At 51.5% G+C, this 14,534-nt stretch overlaps 1 protein-coding gene across 1 annotated transcript in view; it reads right to left on the minus strand.

Annotated features, from left to right (window-relative positions):
• The window catches only part of PI4KA (phosphatidylinositol 4-kinase alpha), a 143,049-nt gene that overhangs the window by 11,340 nt on the left and 117,175 nt on the right, over positions 1–14,534 (minus strand). Inside the window, exons 33-44 of the mRNA XM_007974934.3 lie at positions 14,122–14,280; positions 13,723–13,874; positions 13,417–13,524; positions 12,654–12,781; positions 10,405–10,524; positions 10,145–10,224; positions 9,827–10,020; positions 7,517–7,607; positions 6,947–7,114; positions 6,206–6,259; positions 2,368–2,488; positions 193–322 (exon numbers count right to left, since the gene is read on the minus strand). Coding sequence (XP_007973125.3) covers positions 193–322; positions 2,368–2,488; positions 6,206–6,259; positions 6,947–7,114; positions 7,517–7,607; positions 9,827–10,020; positions 10,145–10,224; positions 10,405–10,524; positions 12,654–12,781; positions 13,417–13,524; positions 13,723–13,874; positions 14,122–14,280 — 1,505 coding nt within the window. The remainder of the gene's footprint in view (positions 1–192; positions 323–2,367; positions 2,489–6,205; positions 6,260–6,946; positions 7,115–7,516; positions 7,608–9,826; positions 10,021–10,144; positions 10,225–10,404; positions 10,525–12,653; positions 12,782–13,416; positions 13,525–13,722; positions 13,875–14,121; positions 14,281–14,534) is intronic.

The following is a 14,534-nucleotide window of genomic DNA, read 5'->3' on the forward strand; positions in this document are numbered from 1 at the left end:
CCCCAAGCAGTGCTTCCCCACCCACCCTGGCTGTCCATCAGAACCAGCAGGGGCCCCATTGCTAGAGACTACTCTCATTCATCTGGTTGGGGCCAGGCATGGGCATTTTTAAAGCTTCCCAGGCATTTCTGTTAAGCTGCAGGGACTGGAACGAGACATCCCAGAAGGCGGTTTCTGAAGCACTGTACTTACTTGATGATAGCCGACACATTCGTGATCTTGTTAAAGAAATCAAACTCCCGCTGGTAAAAGTCCTTCGCTGGGCCGGACAAGGAGCCTGTGATCTCCTCTACTAACTGCTCCAGGAGGTCGCCGATGTCAGCTGCCAAGAAAACAGAGGCTGAGTCTCTGAGAGGCCCCTCAGGAATACCAGCGCTGTTTCCCAGCCCCCAGACTGGCAGTGCCCACTGTGTGCTCTGCAGGCTTGGTGAGACCATAACACCTGCCATGCGCCCCTTCTGCTGTGTTGACACAGCTGACACTGGTGGGAAAAGCTGCTGGTACCTAAGCAGAGCTCAAGGGAGGGGCCAAGCATACAAGTGGGCGTGGATTCCTCACTGCTACACACACAGTAAGAAAAAAGCCTATATCATTTATGAATGTCACAGGTGAAGCAATGAGAATTAATTTTTATTAAACTCTACCTTGAATACATGTTTTTTTTTTTTTTTTGCTAAACAGAGGCACACAGTGGGCGGGGCTCTATTAAATAGTGCCTCTCACTATTCAAATCCCAGGCTGAATTTAAATTCCTGGGCTCAAGAGATCCTCCTGTCTCAACCACCTGAGTTGCTGGGACTACAGCTAGTAGGTGGGACTACAGGTACGCATCACCACACCCGGCTTTTAAAGTATCCTTTGTGATGAAATGGGATGTGCATCTAAGGCAGGCGCTGTCCTGAGCAGCACTTGGAGCTTGTCTGATTTTGGAGTCTGGACTAACCTTTTGCACAGACCTTGGTTTTTACTTGAAAAAATGACTGACAACATATAGTTATTCAGACTGAGGGATGTGGCAGATGTTTTCCTGAAAATGAACAAAAAATGATTCTTCCACTCAAAGGAACAACTGAAACATTTTTTGGAAAACTTGTATCTGCCACTGTGAGCTCAACAGCTTCCCTTAAAAACCCTTTCTGATAAGACAGGCAGCATGTGAACAAATGATTTTTCCACATTGTATAAAGAAATACATCAGCCTTTGAAAGATGTACATAACTCACTGGCCTATATTTTATAAATGCCCACTGTTTGATGTCATAAAAGCTGTCATGGGTCCAGGTGTGAAGTAGACCAATGGACTTGAACAAAACACAGCATGAGAAGTTTACTGCCAAATTTAAGATGCCACACTGCAATTAACCTTTTTTTTTTTTGGCGATCCTCCTGCCTTGGCGTCCCAAAGTGTTGGGATTACAAGCGTGAGCCACTGTGCCTGACCTGCAATTGGCTGAGCTACAAAAAATTAAAAATTAGCCAGTCGTGCTGGCATGCACCTACAGTCTCAGCTACTTGGGAGGATGAGGCAGGAGGACTGCTTAAGCCCGGGTGGTTAAGGCTGCAGTGAGCCGTGATTACACCACTGCATTCCTGCCTGGGAGAGGGACCCTGCCTCTAAAAAAAGAAAACAAAAACTACCACTTGTCAAGTGTGGTGCAGTATCAAAAAGGATCTCCACAATAACCTGAAAGATTACTAACATACAACTTCCTTTTTCAAGTACATTCACTTCAACTGAAACAACACTGCAATAGATCAACTGCAGAAGTGGAATGAAAATGAGAATCCAGCCATCTCCTACAAGGCAATGCCACTCTTTTGGCTCATTTTTGAGTTTTTGGGGGAAAGTTATTTTCCCAAAAATATGTTATTTATGTTAACATGTAATGAATGAGCTTACATTTTCTGAAATTCTGTGTTAATTTCTAATCCTCGTTAACACTGACAGCTAATGCTCACATGAACCAGCGCTCTTTGAGGACCTCAATACTCATTTCTGGCAGTGCAAGGGTCCCGAGGGTGTGCTATTTGGGAACCGCTGCCCCGGGCTGGCGGCCCCTTCCTCACACGCAGTCACAGTTGTGTTGAGCATGGAGACTCTGGAGAAGCAGCCATGGGAGCAGAAGGGTCTCACTTGCACTTGGGAGTACAGGCTGGCACTGGACAGCAGGTTAGCAAAGGCAACATGAAGGAAGAGTCCTGCTCCCGTGTGTGCTGAAAGGTGAGAAGTGCCCTAGCAAAGGGTGGGAGTGGAGGGGTTGGTGAGCTGCGGCAGTGCAGGCTGGGGAGAGCCCTGTGGGCTGCAGAAGGTGCTTGGCAGTGCACTGAAGACAGGAAGTGAGGCCCGTGGGAGGACAAAATACTCACGGTCTTTCTGGTGGCCTTCCTCGTCTAGATAAATGTTAGTCTTCATGTTCCAGATGAACTGGTGCGCCAGAAGCTGGGATTTAGATGCTGCCCACAGAATATACTCCCGCACATAGCCCATCTGCAGGAGAGCAAGGTCCCTGTCAGCCAGGCTCGGAGGGCCCTCTCCACGAGGAGGGCCTTTTCAGTAGCTGCTGACTCCCGGCATTTGGAAGGCCAGGAAAGAGTGAGGCCCAGTGGTTCTAGTGGTGTGGCCAAGCTCTCCAGGATTGGTGGTGAGTCCAGCCGGTGGCCAGGTCAAGTTCCAGCCAGCTGGTGGCTGGGACCTGAGGGGCAGAGGTGCAAAACGGGCTTCAGTCAACCTTTGTCTCCTCTTGTGTCTTCCCATGGGTTTAAGAAGCACAACTCTCAAACCAATTTCTGGGGTTGTCAAGTACGAGAAAAAGCAGGCTGGGTACTAAAAACTCACTTGTTAGCTGGTTGTTTAGAACAATGTTCCAAAGTGACAGACAGGTTCCAGAAACATGCAGATACACCTACTTCACAAGTTGACACATTGATATGATTAGGCTTTGTGTCCCCACCCAAATCTCATCTTGAATTGTAATCCTCAGGTGTTAGGGAAGAGACCTGGTGGGAGGTGACTGGATCAGGGGGATGGTTCCCCCATGCTGATCTCATGACAGTGAGTGAGTTCTCAGAAGATCTGACGGTTTTATAAATGTTTGACAGTTCCTCCTACACACACACTTTCTTTCTCTTGCTGCCAGGTAAGATGGACCTACTTCCCTTTCTACCATGATTCTGTTTCCTGAGGCCTCCCTAGCCATGTGGAACTGTGAGTCCATTAAGCCTCCTTTCTTTATAAATAAACCAGTCTCAGGAAGTTCTTTTTTTTGAGACATAGTCACCCTGTCACCCAGGCTGGAGTGCAGTGGCGCCATCTCAGCTCACTGCAACCTCCACCTCCCAGGTTCAAGCGATTCTCCGGCCTCAGCCTCCTGAGTAGCTGGGATTACAGACGCACGCCACCATGTCTGGCTAATTTTTGTATTTTTAGTAGAGAGAGGGTTTCACCATGTTGGTCGGGCTGGTCTTGAACTCCTCACTTCAGGTGATCACCCGCCTTGGCCTCCCAAAGTGTGGGAATTACAGGCGTGAGCCACTGCACTCGGCCAGGAAGTTCCTTTTTTTTTTTTTTTTTTTTGAGACTGAGTCTCGCTCTGTCGCCCAGGCTGGAGTGCAATGGCCGGATCTCAGCTCACTGCAAGCTCCGCCTCCCAGGTTCATGCCATTCTCCTGCCTTAGCCTCCCTTGGTAGCTAGGACTACCGGTGCTCACCATCACGCCCAGCTAATATTTTCTATTTTTAGTAGAGACGGGGTTTCACCCTGTTAGCCAGGATGGTCTCGATCTCCTGAGCTCGTGATCTGCCCACCTCGGCCTCCTAAAGTGCTGGGATTATAGGAGTGAGCCACCATGCCTGGCCATTAATTAATTAATTAAAAAAATTAACCGGGTGTGGTGGCACACGCCTGTAATCCCAGCTACTTGGGAGGCTGAGGTAGGAGAATTGCTTGAACCCAGGAGGTGGAGGTTACAGTGAGCTGAGATCATGCCACTGCACTCCAGCCTGGGCAACAAGAGTGAAATTCTGTCTTAAAGAAAAAAAAAATACCGGCTGAGTGCAGTGGCTCATGCCTGTAATCCCAGCACTATAGGAGGCCAAGGCAGGTGAATCACCTGAGGTCAGGAGTTTGAGACCAGCATGGCCAACATGGTGAGACCTCATCTCTACTAAGAATACAAAAAATAAGCCAGGCATGGTGGCATGCACCTTCAATCCCAGCTACTTGGGAGGCTGAGGCAGGAGAACTGCTTGAATCTGGGAGGCAGAGGCTGCAATGAGCCGAGAGTGCCACTGCACTCCAGCCTGGGCAACAGAGCAAGACTCTGTCTCAAAAAAAAAAAGAAAATACCTAAAAATGGACAGCAAGAAAGAAACCAGGGAAACTCGCTGAGTCCTGAGTTGGTACAACCAGACACAGAATAATTGTTTCAGGCAGCCTTTCTCTGGTAGCCACCACCAAGAGTTCACATAGAGGCCCTGGGCACTGGCTCCCCTCCCCACTGCCTCTGGAGCTAACCCTTATGCTAGGCCTGTATGGTAGCAGAGAGCCAAGCAGTCAAGGGAAAATAATGTGGGAGGGGAGCCAGAGGAAAGGAAACAGGTCCCTGAAGAGAAGGTGCCTCATGACAATCCTGTAAGTTCCCACTAGTGTGAAGGCTCCAGCTTGGTGTGTGGCTCCACACATATCACTGCTCAGAGGTGCAGAGAGCGTGGCACCACCTAGTGAGGGCAGTGAATGATTTCACAGGACTCAGTCTTTCAATAGAGGCTGGCTGCTGTTCTAGAAGCACTTTGGTCTACAGACTCTAGGGCTAGCCCCTGGGACACCCAGTCATGGCACTCAGCCAGCCCACAGGTGGGCCACAGTGGTGAGGGCTCAGCCAGGACACATGGAGTCTGCTGCCCAATTCAGTCAGGGAAACAAGGCCAGCTCTGGGGTTGGGGAAGAGGGCAGACAAGTTGCACTCAGACACACAGTGCAGTGGGCGGGCTGGCACGAGGGCACAGGAGGCTCAGGCTCCTGGCTGTGGTCACTCTCATGGATATTTTCTGTGCCATGACCTGTGCTGAGTACTTATGTCCACAGACACTGTTATGGGCTGAATTGTGTCCCTTCAAATTCATATGTTATAGGAGCTCAGAATGGTACTATATTTGGAGATAGGTACTTTATAGAGATGATTAAGGTAACATGAGGTCAATAGGGTGGGTCCTAATCTAGTATGACGGGTGTTCTTATAAGGGGAGATTAGGACACAGACACACAAAAGGATGACCCTGTAAGGACTCAGAGAGAAGACGGCTATCAATAAGCCAGGGAGATGGGCATGGTGGCTCAGACCTATAATGGTGGCTCACACACTTTTGGAGGAGGAGGTGGGCAGACTGCCCGAGCTCAGGAGTTTCAGACCAGCCTGGGAAAACATAGCGAAACTCCATCTCTACAAAAAATACAAAAATTAGCTGGGCGTGGTGGCGCACACCTGCCATCCCAGTTACTTGGGAGGGGTAGCAGGTGAGGTGCTGAGGTGGGAGGATAGCTGGAGCCCGGGAGGTTGAGGCTGCGGTGAGCTGAGATCATGCCACTGCACTCTAGTCTGAGTGACACAGCGAGACCCTGTCTCTTTAAAAAAAAAAAAAAAAGCCAGGGAGACAGGCCTCAGAAGTAAGCAACCCTGCTCACACCTTGACCTCGGACTTCTGGCCTCCAGAATTCATGGTTTCTTTGTTTGTTTGTTTGTTTTGTTTTTTGGCCTCCACAATGCTGAGAATAGACATTTCTGTCATTTAAGCTGCCCAGTCTGCGGTGCTTCACTACGCAGCCCTGGCAGACTAATGCATACGTCACCTCGTTAATCTTCCTCACTACTTCCAGCTGAAGAGAGCAGGATTCAGGGATTTGAGGTGACCCCACCAACGAGAGGGAAGCCTGGCCAGGCTGGCGACAGCCCCAGAACCGGTTCACTCCGCAGAGCATGCCTGGGCCTCAGAGTGAGGCAGTGGGTGAACATGGCTTCCCCTGGCACGGCACTGGGTATCAAGGGACAATCACAGAGGCTCGGGTAGGGGGAGCAAGGGGACTGCTGGGCAGCCCTGTCCCTGAGGAGGCTCTAAGGAGCCTGTGAGGGCCGGGGATAGACCAGGTACAGGCTGGGTGTGGAGCACACTCTGCAAGTGAAGAGGACGGCCATGCAGGTGCAAGCTTACCTTGTCGTACCTGAGGGCCTGCACGATCTGGGGGATGTAGAAGAGGATGGCGTCCTGTGGAGGAGGAGCAGAGTTGGCCATGACTTCTGAGAGCAGAGCCACCCAACCCTATGGCCCAGGTCCTGCCTCTGCTTCTGCTCTGCCCACAGCAGGGCTGAAAACTGGGGAAAGCCCGGAGGATGGCGGGCAAAATGACTGATGGCTCAGAACACAGGAATGGAGGAAACAGGTAAAAGGAGCAAGGCTCCTGCTCTACAGTGGGTGGGAGGGCCTCACGCTTCTCACTGGGGAGCCTGCCTCAGGGAAATGGTCTGCTGTGGGTCAGACTCTAGAATATTCCAGAGGCCTTTCTCCACCATCATCATAGCTGTCTCGTGGGCTCCCTGGGCTCCCACAAGGAGTGAGGGACCCTCCATGGGCGAGGTCACTGTGGGGTTCCAAGACACAGCTGCACTGCCATGTGGGTTGTGCACAGCAGTCGCGCTGCCTCATAATCAAACTCAAGTAAACTGTATGTCTTTAACTCGAACACCTCACTCAGGTTAAAAAACAAATGTAACTAGAAAACACATTTGAATTAGAACTAAATCCATCTTCTACAACTACTTGAACAAAAACAGGGAAAGGAACAGTATGTAATGGGGCGACCTTATGGCCAGTGGTGGGGCCTGTGCCTCTTTCCAGGTAAGACCCCTCCCAACAGTCCCACCAGAGGCCAGCTCAGCAGGGCCCTGGGCTCACCGGAGGGAAGGACCGCAGGACTTTCACCCCGTACTGCGCTGTGAGAGGGTGCGGCGGGTACATGCTGGAGAAGTAGGAGAGGCCCGTGGGTGGGTCCGTGGGTGCCCAGCACAGCACATGGCTGAGCTCCGGAGCGTCGGCGTCGATGGTGTGCCAGGTGACCAGGAACTGCGGAGGAGGGGGAGATGCTGTGGCGTGGGCAGTCCCGGGACCTCTGGAGATACCTGGCCCACTAGCCACACCACAAGGATGGCCATGAGAAGTGATGTTTCTAAGCATCTGTAACCATGTGGAAGATGCTTCTGATGTGTTACGGAAAACAGTGTAACTGCAATTAGGGTGAAGTGCATTACATTTTTTTCTACTGTAAACAAATAAATGCTACAGACAAGGAATAGACAACACAGGAAATCAGAAAAATCATGAATAGTACTGAAGTTGCCACGTAGCTATTTTTGTCTCCTTTCCAGTTTCAGGCATTTTTGTCTCATTTCTAGTTTTGTCTCATTTCTAGTTTCAGTGCTGTTTTGTGCAGTTTGAACTCAGGCCCTGGCACATGGGCTACACTACCTTGATCGCTTCAGGCACGTCACTAACGGCTCCTGGGTCCAACCGAACGAGACGGGTCACTTCGTTCCCGATGGCTTCTGTGTTCTTAAACCTACAGGGCACAGAGGGTATGGGTGGTGCTGCCTCGCCAGGGAACCCGCGCTCTCCCACACACTAGAGGGAGGGGAGCCAGAGGGAAACGCTGAACTGGAGGGATTCACATCAATACCAAGTGACGGCTTGGGTACAAACAAATAGAAAGAACGAAGACCTGCTATTTGATAGCCAACTGGGGGACTACAGCCAATAATAATTGTACATTGAAAAATAACTTTAAAAGAGTGTAGGCCAGGTGCGGTGGCTCATGCCTGTAATCCCAACACTTTGGGAGGCCGAGGCGGGCGAATCACAAGGTCAGATTGAGACCATCCTGGCTAACACAGTGAAACCTCGTCTCTACTAAAAATACAAAAAGTTAGCCGGGTATGGTGGCGGGTGCCTGTAGTCTCAGCTACTCGGGAGGCTGAGGCAGGAGAATGGTGTGAAGCCAGGAGGCGGAGCTTGCAGTGAGCCCAGATCGTACCACCACAGTCCAGCCTGGGTGACAGAGTGAGACTCCGTCTCAAAAAAATAAAAAAGAGTGTAACTAGATTGTTTGTAACTCCAAGGATAAATGCTTGAGGGGATAGATATCCCGTTCTCTGAGATGTGCTTATCTCACATTGCATGCCTGCATGAAAACATTCCATGCACCTCATAAATACAGACATCTACTACATTTGCACAGAAATTTTAAAAAAAGTTCAAATAAAAAAATGGTTAGCCAGGTGACGGCTAAATGTTCTATTATGCCACTAACTAGTAGGTCTGAACATTAGTGCTTTTTTTTAAAAAAAAAAAGCATTATTATCCGCTGTGATGAAATGCTGGAACTTTCTTAAAGAAACACGAATTTTCCTACACTTACTGTTCAAAAGGCTTCCTTTCACCATCCTGTCCTAAATCTCCTGCCTCTTATTCCTTTTCCTACCATATCTTCCCCTGACTCTCCACAGCTACCCATCCAGTGAGTCAGTGTCTCAGTCCACAGTCCAGGGGCCACAAGGCACCTGGCCCATGAAGGGGCAGCTACTAGTTTCCAGGTGTTCCCACCTCAGGCTAATGCAAGGCAGATGCTCCACGAGCACTGTGCTTTGAGGCAATGCAGAGCTGCTCTGCGATCCTACTCCAGAGGATCAAAGTAGGGCTGGAGGGAGGATGCAGTACATTGGCAGGTCTGGGCTTACAACGGAGAATCACCCACCCTGGACACATTCATGGGAGGCTGTGGACCATCTGGTGGAATTCTCTCTCTCTCTCTCTCTTTTTTTTTTTTTTTAGTAGAGAGGTGGTTTCACCGTGTTAGCCAGGATGGTCTCGATCTCCTGACCTCGTGATCGGCCCGTCTCGGCCTCCCAAAGTGCTGGGATTACAGGCTTGAGCCACCGCGCCCGGTCGGAATTCTCTTTTTTTTTGAGACAGAGTCTCGCTGTCACCCAGGCTGGAGTGCAGTGGTGCGATCTCAGCTCACTGCAAGCTCCGCCTCCTGTTTCACACCATTCTCCTGCCTCTCCTCCGGAGTAGCTGGGACTACAGGTGACCGCCACTGCGCCTGGCTAATTTGTTTTGTATTTTTAGTAGAGACGGGGTTTCACCGTGTTAGCCAGGATGGTCTTCATCTCCTTACCTCGTGATCCACCTGCCTCAGCCTCCCAAATTGCTGGGATTACAGGCTTGAGCCACTGGGCCCGGCCCCATCTGGTGGGATTCTAAACAGGGACTCTGCAGTCCTTCTCAGCCACCATTGGTCTGAGGTTCTGTTCCCGTAAGAGCTGCCACAGGCAGTTCACAGGAATGTGGCTGCTGTCTGCAGCATGTGCCTCCTCCGAGTACTCTGCCACTGAAAGGTGACATCCAGGAACAAACCCAAACCCTCCCCAAGGCGGATCCGGCAGCCGCCTTCCAGGAGTGACAGCCTCCACATGCCTCCTATCCGGCATTAATCAGATCTTGGCTCTGAATTCACCCTGCTGCTACCTCCCTAGGATCCAGGTGCTGCAGTACCCCAGGCAGGCGTCTGAAAAGATCACAAAGGTTGCTGGGTTATCTCTGCACAGAAGAGCTGGGGGAGTGTCCTGGCACTTGATGATCAAAGTAGCCTGCTAGACTACTTCCTGACCGTCCTTGAGAGGGGCTGCAGGGTGCTCCCCAGCATTCATGACCCAGCTGGCAGGCACCCTGCTCTGGGCCTCTGGTGAGGCCTGTATCAGGCTGTGGTGCCTGGGGGCCCACCTGGCAGGCAGCTGCACAGCCAGGTAGGGAGAGATGCTCCAGGCCAGGTTCACGTTGTCCTTCCACTGCTTCTCACTCAGGCTGATGTACTTAGATCTCCAGTTGGCCACGCTGTTCTCTCCAGCCTGGTCTAGCTCCAGTTCTGGGGCTGACAGTGGGTTGTACCATGTGATGAGCCGCTCGATCTCAGTGGCCTGGCAAGATAAGATATAAGGCCTGATATGCACGCCTTCTGTGAGTGACCACACACTGCCCCAGCCACCAGGTGTTGCACGGGCAGGTGGTGGGCAGCAGGCACAGCTGCACTGTGGGCCTCACCAGCAGGGACAGCAGCAGCGTCCTTCGCTTCATGTAGTATTTGTGTAGCTGGGAGCCCCGGTTGGTTTTCTTAGACATGCCTAGGAGGAAAGACAAAGCACAGGTGTAGTCCTTAGATGCCACCTGCCTCCCCTGAGTTTCTAAACCTAGAGGAAGCTTGCAGTGCTCTGTTCTGTTGTCTGAGCAAGTGTCCATCAAGTAGCTCGCAACCAGAATGGTAACTTGTATGTGAGGGCCCCAGGAGCATGCCTCCCACTGACCTGACTTCTTGGAGATGGTGGACATGCCACTGGACAGGGGGTAGGTGTTGATCCAGCCTTGAGTGGCTTGTTGCCGAGAGCCAACAGTTATGTCCAGGTTGCTCCGGGTGTCCTGATTATCTGAGGGCAAACACATTGTTGATTCTAGAGTGAGATGGCTCACGAAAAGGTATCACAAAAAGTAAACTAATATTCACCAGAGATAAGGCAATCAGTGGTACAGTGGGAAGGAGTCCTGGAATCGACTGCAGGAACAAACCTGTCTGGATGGTGAGTTTTCCAAAAGCGTGAGTAATTCTTTATTTTAACTATTCTAGATGGAATGCTTAAACATTTTAATTATATTTCTTCTATCCTTTTCAAATACTTTTTATTTAATTAATTCATTTATTTATTTTTGAGATGGAGTTTTGCTCCTGTCACCCAGGGTGGAGTGCAATGACACAATCTCAGCTCACTGCAACCTCCGCCTCCTAGGTTCAAGCGATTCTCCTGTCTCAGCCTCCCGAGTAGCTGGGACTACAAGCGCCCACCATCAGGCCTGGCTAATTTTTGTATTTTTAGTAGAGATGGGGTTTCACCATATTGGCCAGGCTGGTCTTGAACTCCTGAGCTCAGGTGATCCACTTGCTTTGGCCTCCCAAAGTGCTGGAATTACAGGCGTGAGCCACCGCGCCTGGCCTTCTTCTATCCTTTAAAATATTATAGGCTGGGCACAGTGGTTCATGTCTGTAATCCCAGCACTTTGGGACGCTAAGGCAGGTGGATCGTTAGAGGCCAGGAGTTCGAGACCAGTATGGACAACAAGGCAAGACCCCTATCTGAACAACAACAACAATAATAAAAATTAGCTGGGGGAGCTGGCATGTGTCTGTAGTCCTAGCTGCTTGTGAGGCTGAGGTGGGAGAATCGCTTGCACCCAGGAGTCTGAGGTTGCAGTGAGCTATGATTACACTATTGCATTCCAGCCCGGGTGACAGAATAAGACTCCATTTCTAAAAAAAGTAGAAAATAGAATAAAACAAGTATCATAATTTTCTTGATAAAGGATGGCAATTACCTGATCACCGGTAATGTATAGTCCTTTAGCAGGGTGATAACTCGAGGGACTGTGGGGGCAGACTGTAAGGACTGTTTGCCCTCTTCTAAGTGGAGCCAGAAAGCTGCCTTAGAAAATCACTGCATCTGCTTCTTTCTTTCCTTTTCCTGCTAGTCAGGTTGTCACCCGTGGGTCTGCTAAAGAAAACCCTATTGGCCAGGCACGGTGGCTCACACCTGTAATCCCAGCACTTTGGGAGGCTGAGGCGGGCGGATCATGAGGTCAGGAGTTTGAGACCAGCCTGGCCAATATGGTGAAACTCCCGCCTCTACTAAAAAATAAAAAAATTAGCCAGGCATGGTGGCGCACACCCGTAGTTCCAGCTACTCAGGAGGCTGAGGCAGGATAATCGCTTGAACCCAGAAGGCAGAGGTTGCAGTGAGCCAAGATCGCACTACTGCACTCCAGCCTGGGCGACAGAGTAAGACGCTGTCTCTCAAAAAAAAAAAAAGAAAAAAGAAAACCCTCTCTCTCGTCTCTCAGTCTGTGCTTTGTAATCAGCTAGGTACTGGGAGAACAAGGGCATGGCCGCCTTGGAGCTGTTTGCTGCTTGTTTGTGTGGTGTGTTACCCTTAAGCATTCCCTTCCCCGGAATGCTGTGCCCCGTCCACCCTGCATGCCTGTGCAGCCTTTCAGACTCAGATCAACTGTCATCTCTTCCAGAAAACCATCTCTGACTCCCCACTCTGGAGGGGCCGAGTGTCTATCCCGAGGAGTGCTCCCGCAGTCCCCCCATAATGAAATCACCTGTCCATTTGACTGCCTCCTACCAGACGACAACAGACCACACCCCAGTCATGTGGGTGCACTAGCCTCAGCCCAATCCTGGGCCGTCAGCTGCTCAGAGGGGTGTGTGAATGCAGCCGGCTGCTCAGAGGGGTGTGCGAACACAGCCGGTGCCAGCGCAGGGAAAGTGCGGAGAGTGGAGTCTGCTCAGGGCCTTGGGTGCGTGTTTATGCTTCTCAGCTTAGGCTGGAGAAGCAGAGCCAGGCAAGCGCCGGCCTCCAATGACCGTGCAACACAGCCAAGGCCAGGGCTCAGGGGGCTCTAACTGCTTCTCCGTCCCTACCTCTGGGACCCTCAGGGCTGTCCATGTTGCACCCCTGTCCTGCCTGCCTCCACCATGAGCGGCTGCACTGCTGAGGGTTACCTGGGGGAACAAGCTGGCTGGCGGTCAGGTACTTCTTATCTGAGAACATGGCGGTCCAAAATTTAATCATGATGCTTATGTCTTCACGCAGCCGCTTCTCTCCTTGAGTAGGGAACTTTGGGGGACAGCTTCAAACAACCATAAGAGGACAAGGGCTGAGTGTCTGCAGTCAGGGACTAGAGGCCAGTCACACAAAGCAGTGAGAGGTGATGTACACAGTTTCTTAATGACAAAGGGTCAGCCCAAAGCCCGTCATTAGCAACGATGATCTGGCCCATTCCCATGGGAAGGTGTGGTGGCTCGGGAGCCCTCTTATGCCCTCCTCCCTCACTGCCCACAGCAGCCCCTACAGCTTTCCACTGAAGCTGCGCTTGTGGCAGATCAGGGCAACGAAGCTGCACTCATACAACAGCACGGTCTATGGGTGCAGAGTCCCATGCAGTGGGTGTTTGCAATTCTTTGTGCAATAAGCCTTCACATTAACAGGGAAATTAAATGGACACACTTAATCTCCTTAATCACTTGAACTGAGGGAAAATTTGCCTACATCTCACTGGGAGGTTAGCTCTCAGTACACAGGACACATGCACAGGGCTGAGGGTATTTAAATCCAGGGGGCCAGGGCTACTGAAGGAGGAGGTTGGTGAGCACAACTGGGCAACTGTGTACTCCTGTGAGTGACTTCCTGGGGGTCTGGGGCGGTAGAGCACTTGCAGGGGCTGGGCCATCCCTGGACGCTGCACAGCACACCTTGGGGGAGTACCTGAAGTAGTCAAAGGCGGTGGAGTAGATCTTCTCGCGAAGCACATTGCGGATGGTTGCATTTGGAACCACATCGGCATGCAGAAGGGACAGCCCCAGGGTCAGCAACCTGTGAGGGAGCCCGGGACCCAGTCAGAGGAGGAGCCTGGCCTGGGCCAAGTTCACCCTCTGGACTCTCTTCCCTGCCCTTCCAGGAGCAGCTCACTGAAATGTGTTCCCTGTCTACAGAAGTACCGTGACACACAGACGCCCCACGACACACTGTACACACCAGGGGCCCTGTGCTCCCCAGGAAGAGGGCCCTCACTTGAAGCGGGGCCCGATGGCCGCCACATGCCGGTTCATGCTCCCCTTGGCCCCGCCGATGTTCAGGGACATGGAGCGCTGCAGCAGGCTGGAGAAGATCTCCACTTGGTCAGAGCTGCAGTACTTGGCGATCTCAAACCGCTGCACCAGGAACTGAGTGAGAAGAGGAAGACACTGTGGTGGTGGGGCTGCGCTGGGCTAACCCTGGGACCAGCAGAGACAGCTGAGGAGGGGCTCTGGGCTGACCGGCGAGGCTTGCCAGAGGCTGGAACAGTCAGCCCCTGAGGTCACGGCATCTGAAAACCTGCAGGCCTCAGGTTCGGCTACCCCCACCACAAGAACAGTCCTGGCCCCCCCAGGTGGAGCACCCCAGAGCCTTGGTGGGGGAACAGGCACGTACGTCAATCCAGATGTAGTGGGGGGTCACTTCGGGAGGACAGGGTTTGGGTTGACTCGCTTCCGAGGCAGCCAGGGGGTCTGCTTCCTTTATCTCAGCAGAAAACAGGCCAAACTTCTGCTCCACCGTCATGTGCCAGGCCCCTGCCATCTCCCGCATGAACTACAGGTATAGAAGGAATGTTAGCTCCTCTGTGAAACACAAAAAGGGGCTACTGTCATGTTTTCTCTAATTAAAAAAAAGGAACATACGCTCATTGAGTAAGACTTAGAAACCAAGAAAAGTATGAAGAAAAAAATGAAGATCGCCTATAGTCCCACATCCCAGGGTCATCCGTGTCAGTGCTTGGTGCATTTTCTCCAGCCTCTCGAGGTTGCATTCTGTTCAACCCAGTTCACGGTGTGGACGCTGCAGGG

Source organism: Chlorocebus sabaeus, chromosome 19 (genome assembly GCF_047675955.1).
Source record: "Chlorocebus sabaeus isolate Y175 chromosome 19, mChlSab1.0.hap1, whole genome shotgun sequence".
NCBI classification, from domain to species: domain Eukaryota; kingdom Metazoa; phylum Chordata; class Mammalia; order Primates; family Cercopithecidae; genus Chlorocebus; species Chlorocebus sabaeus.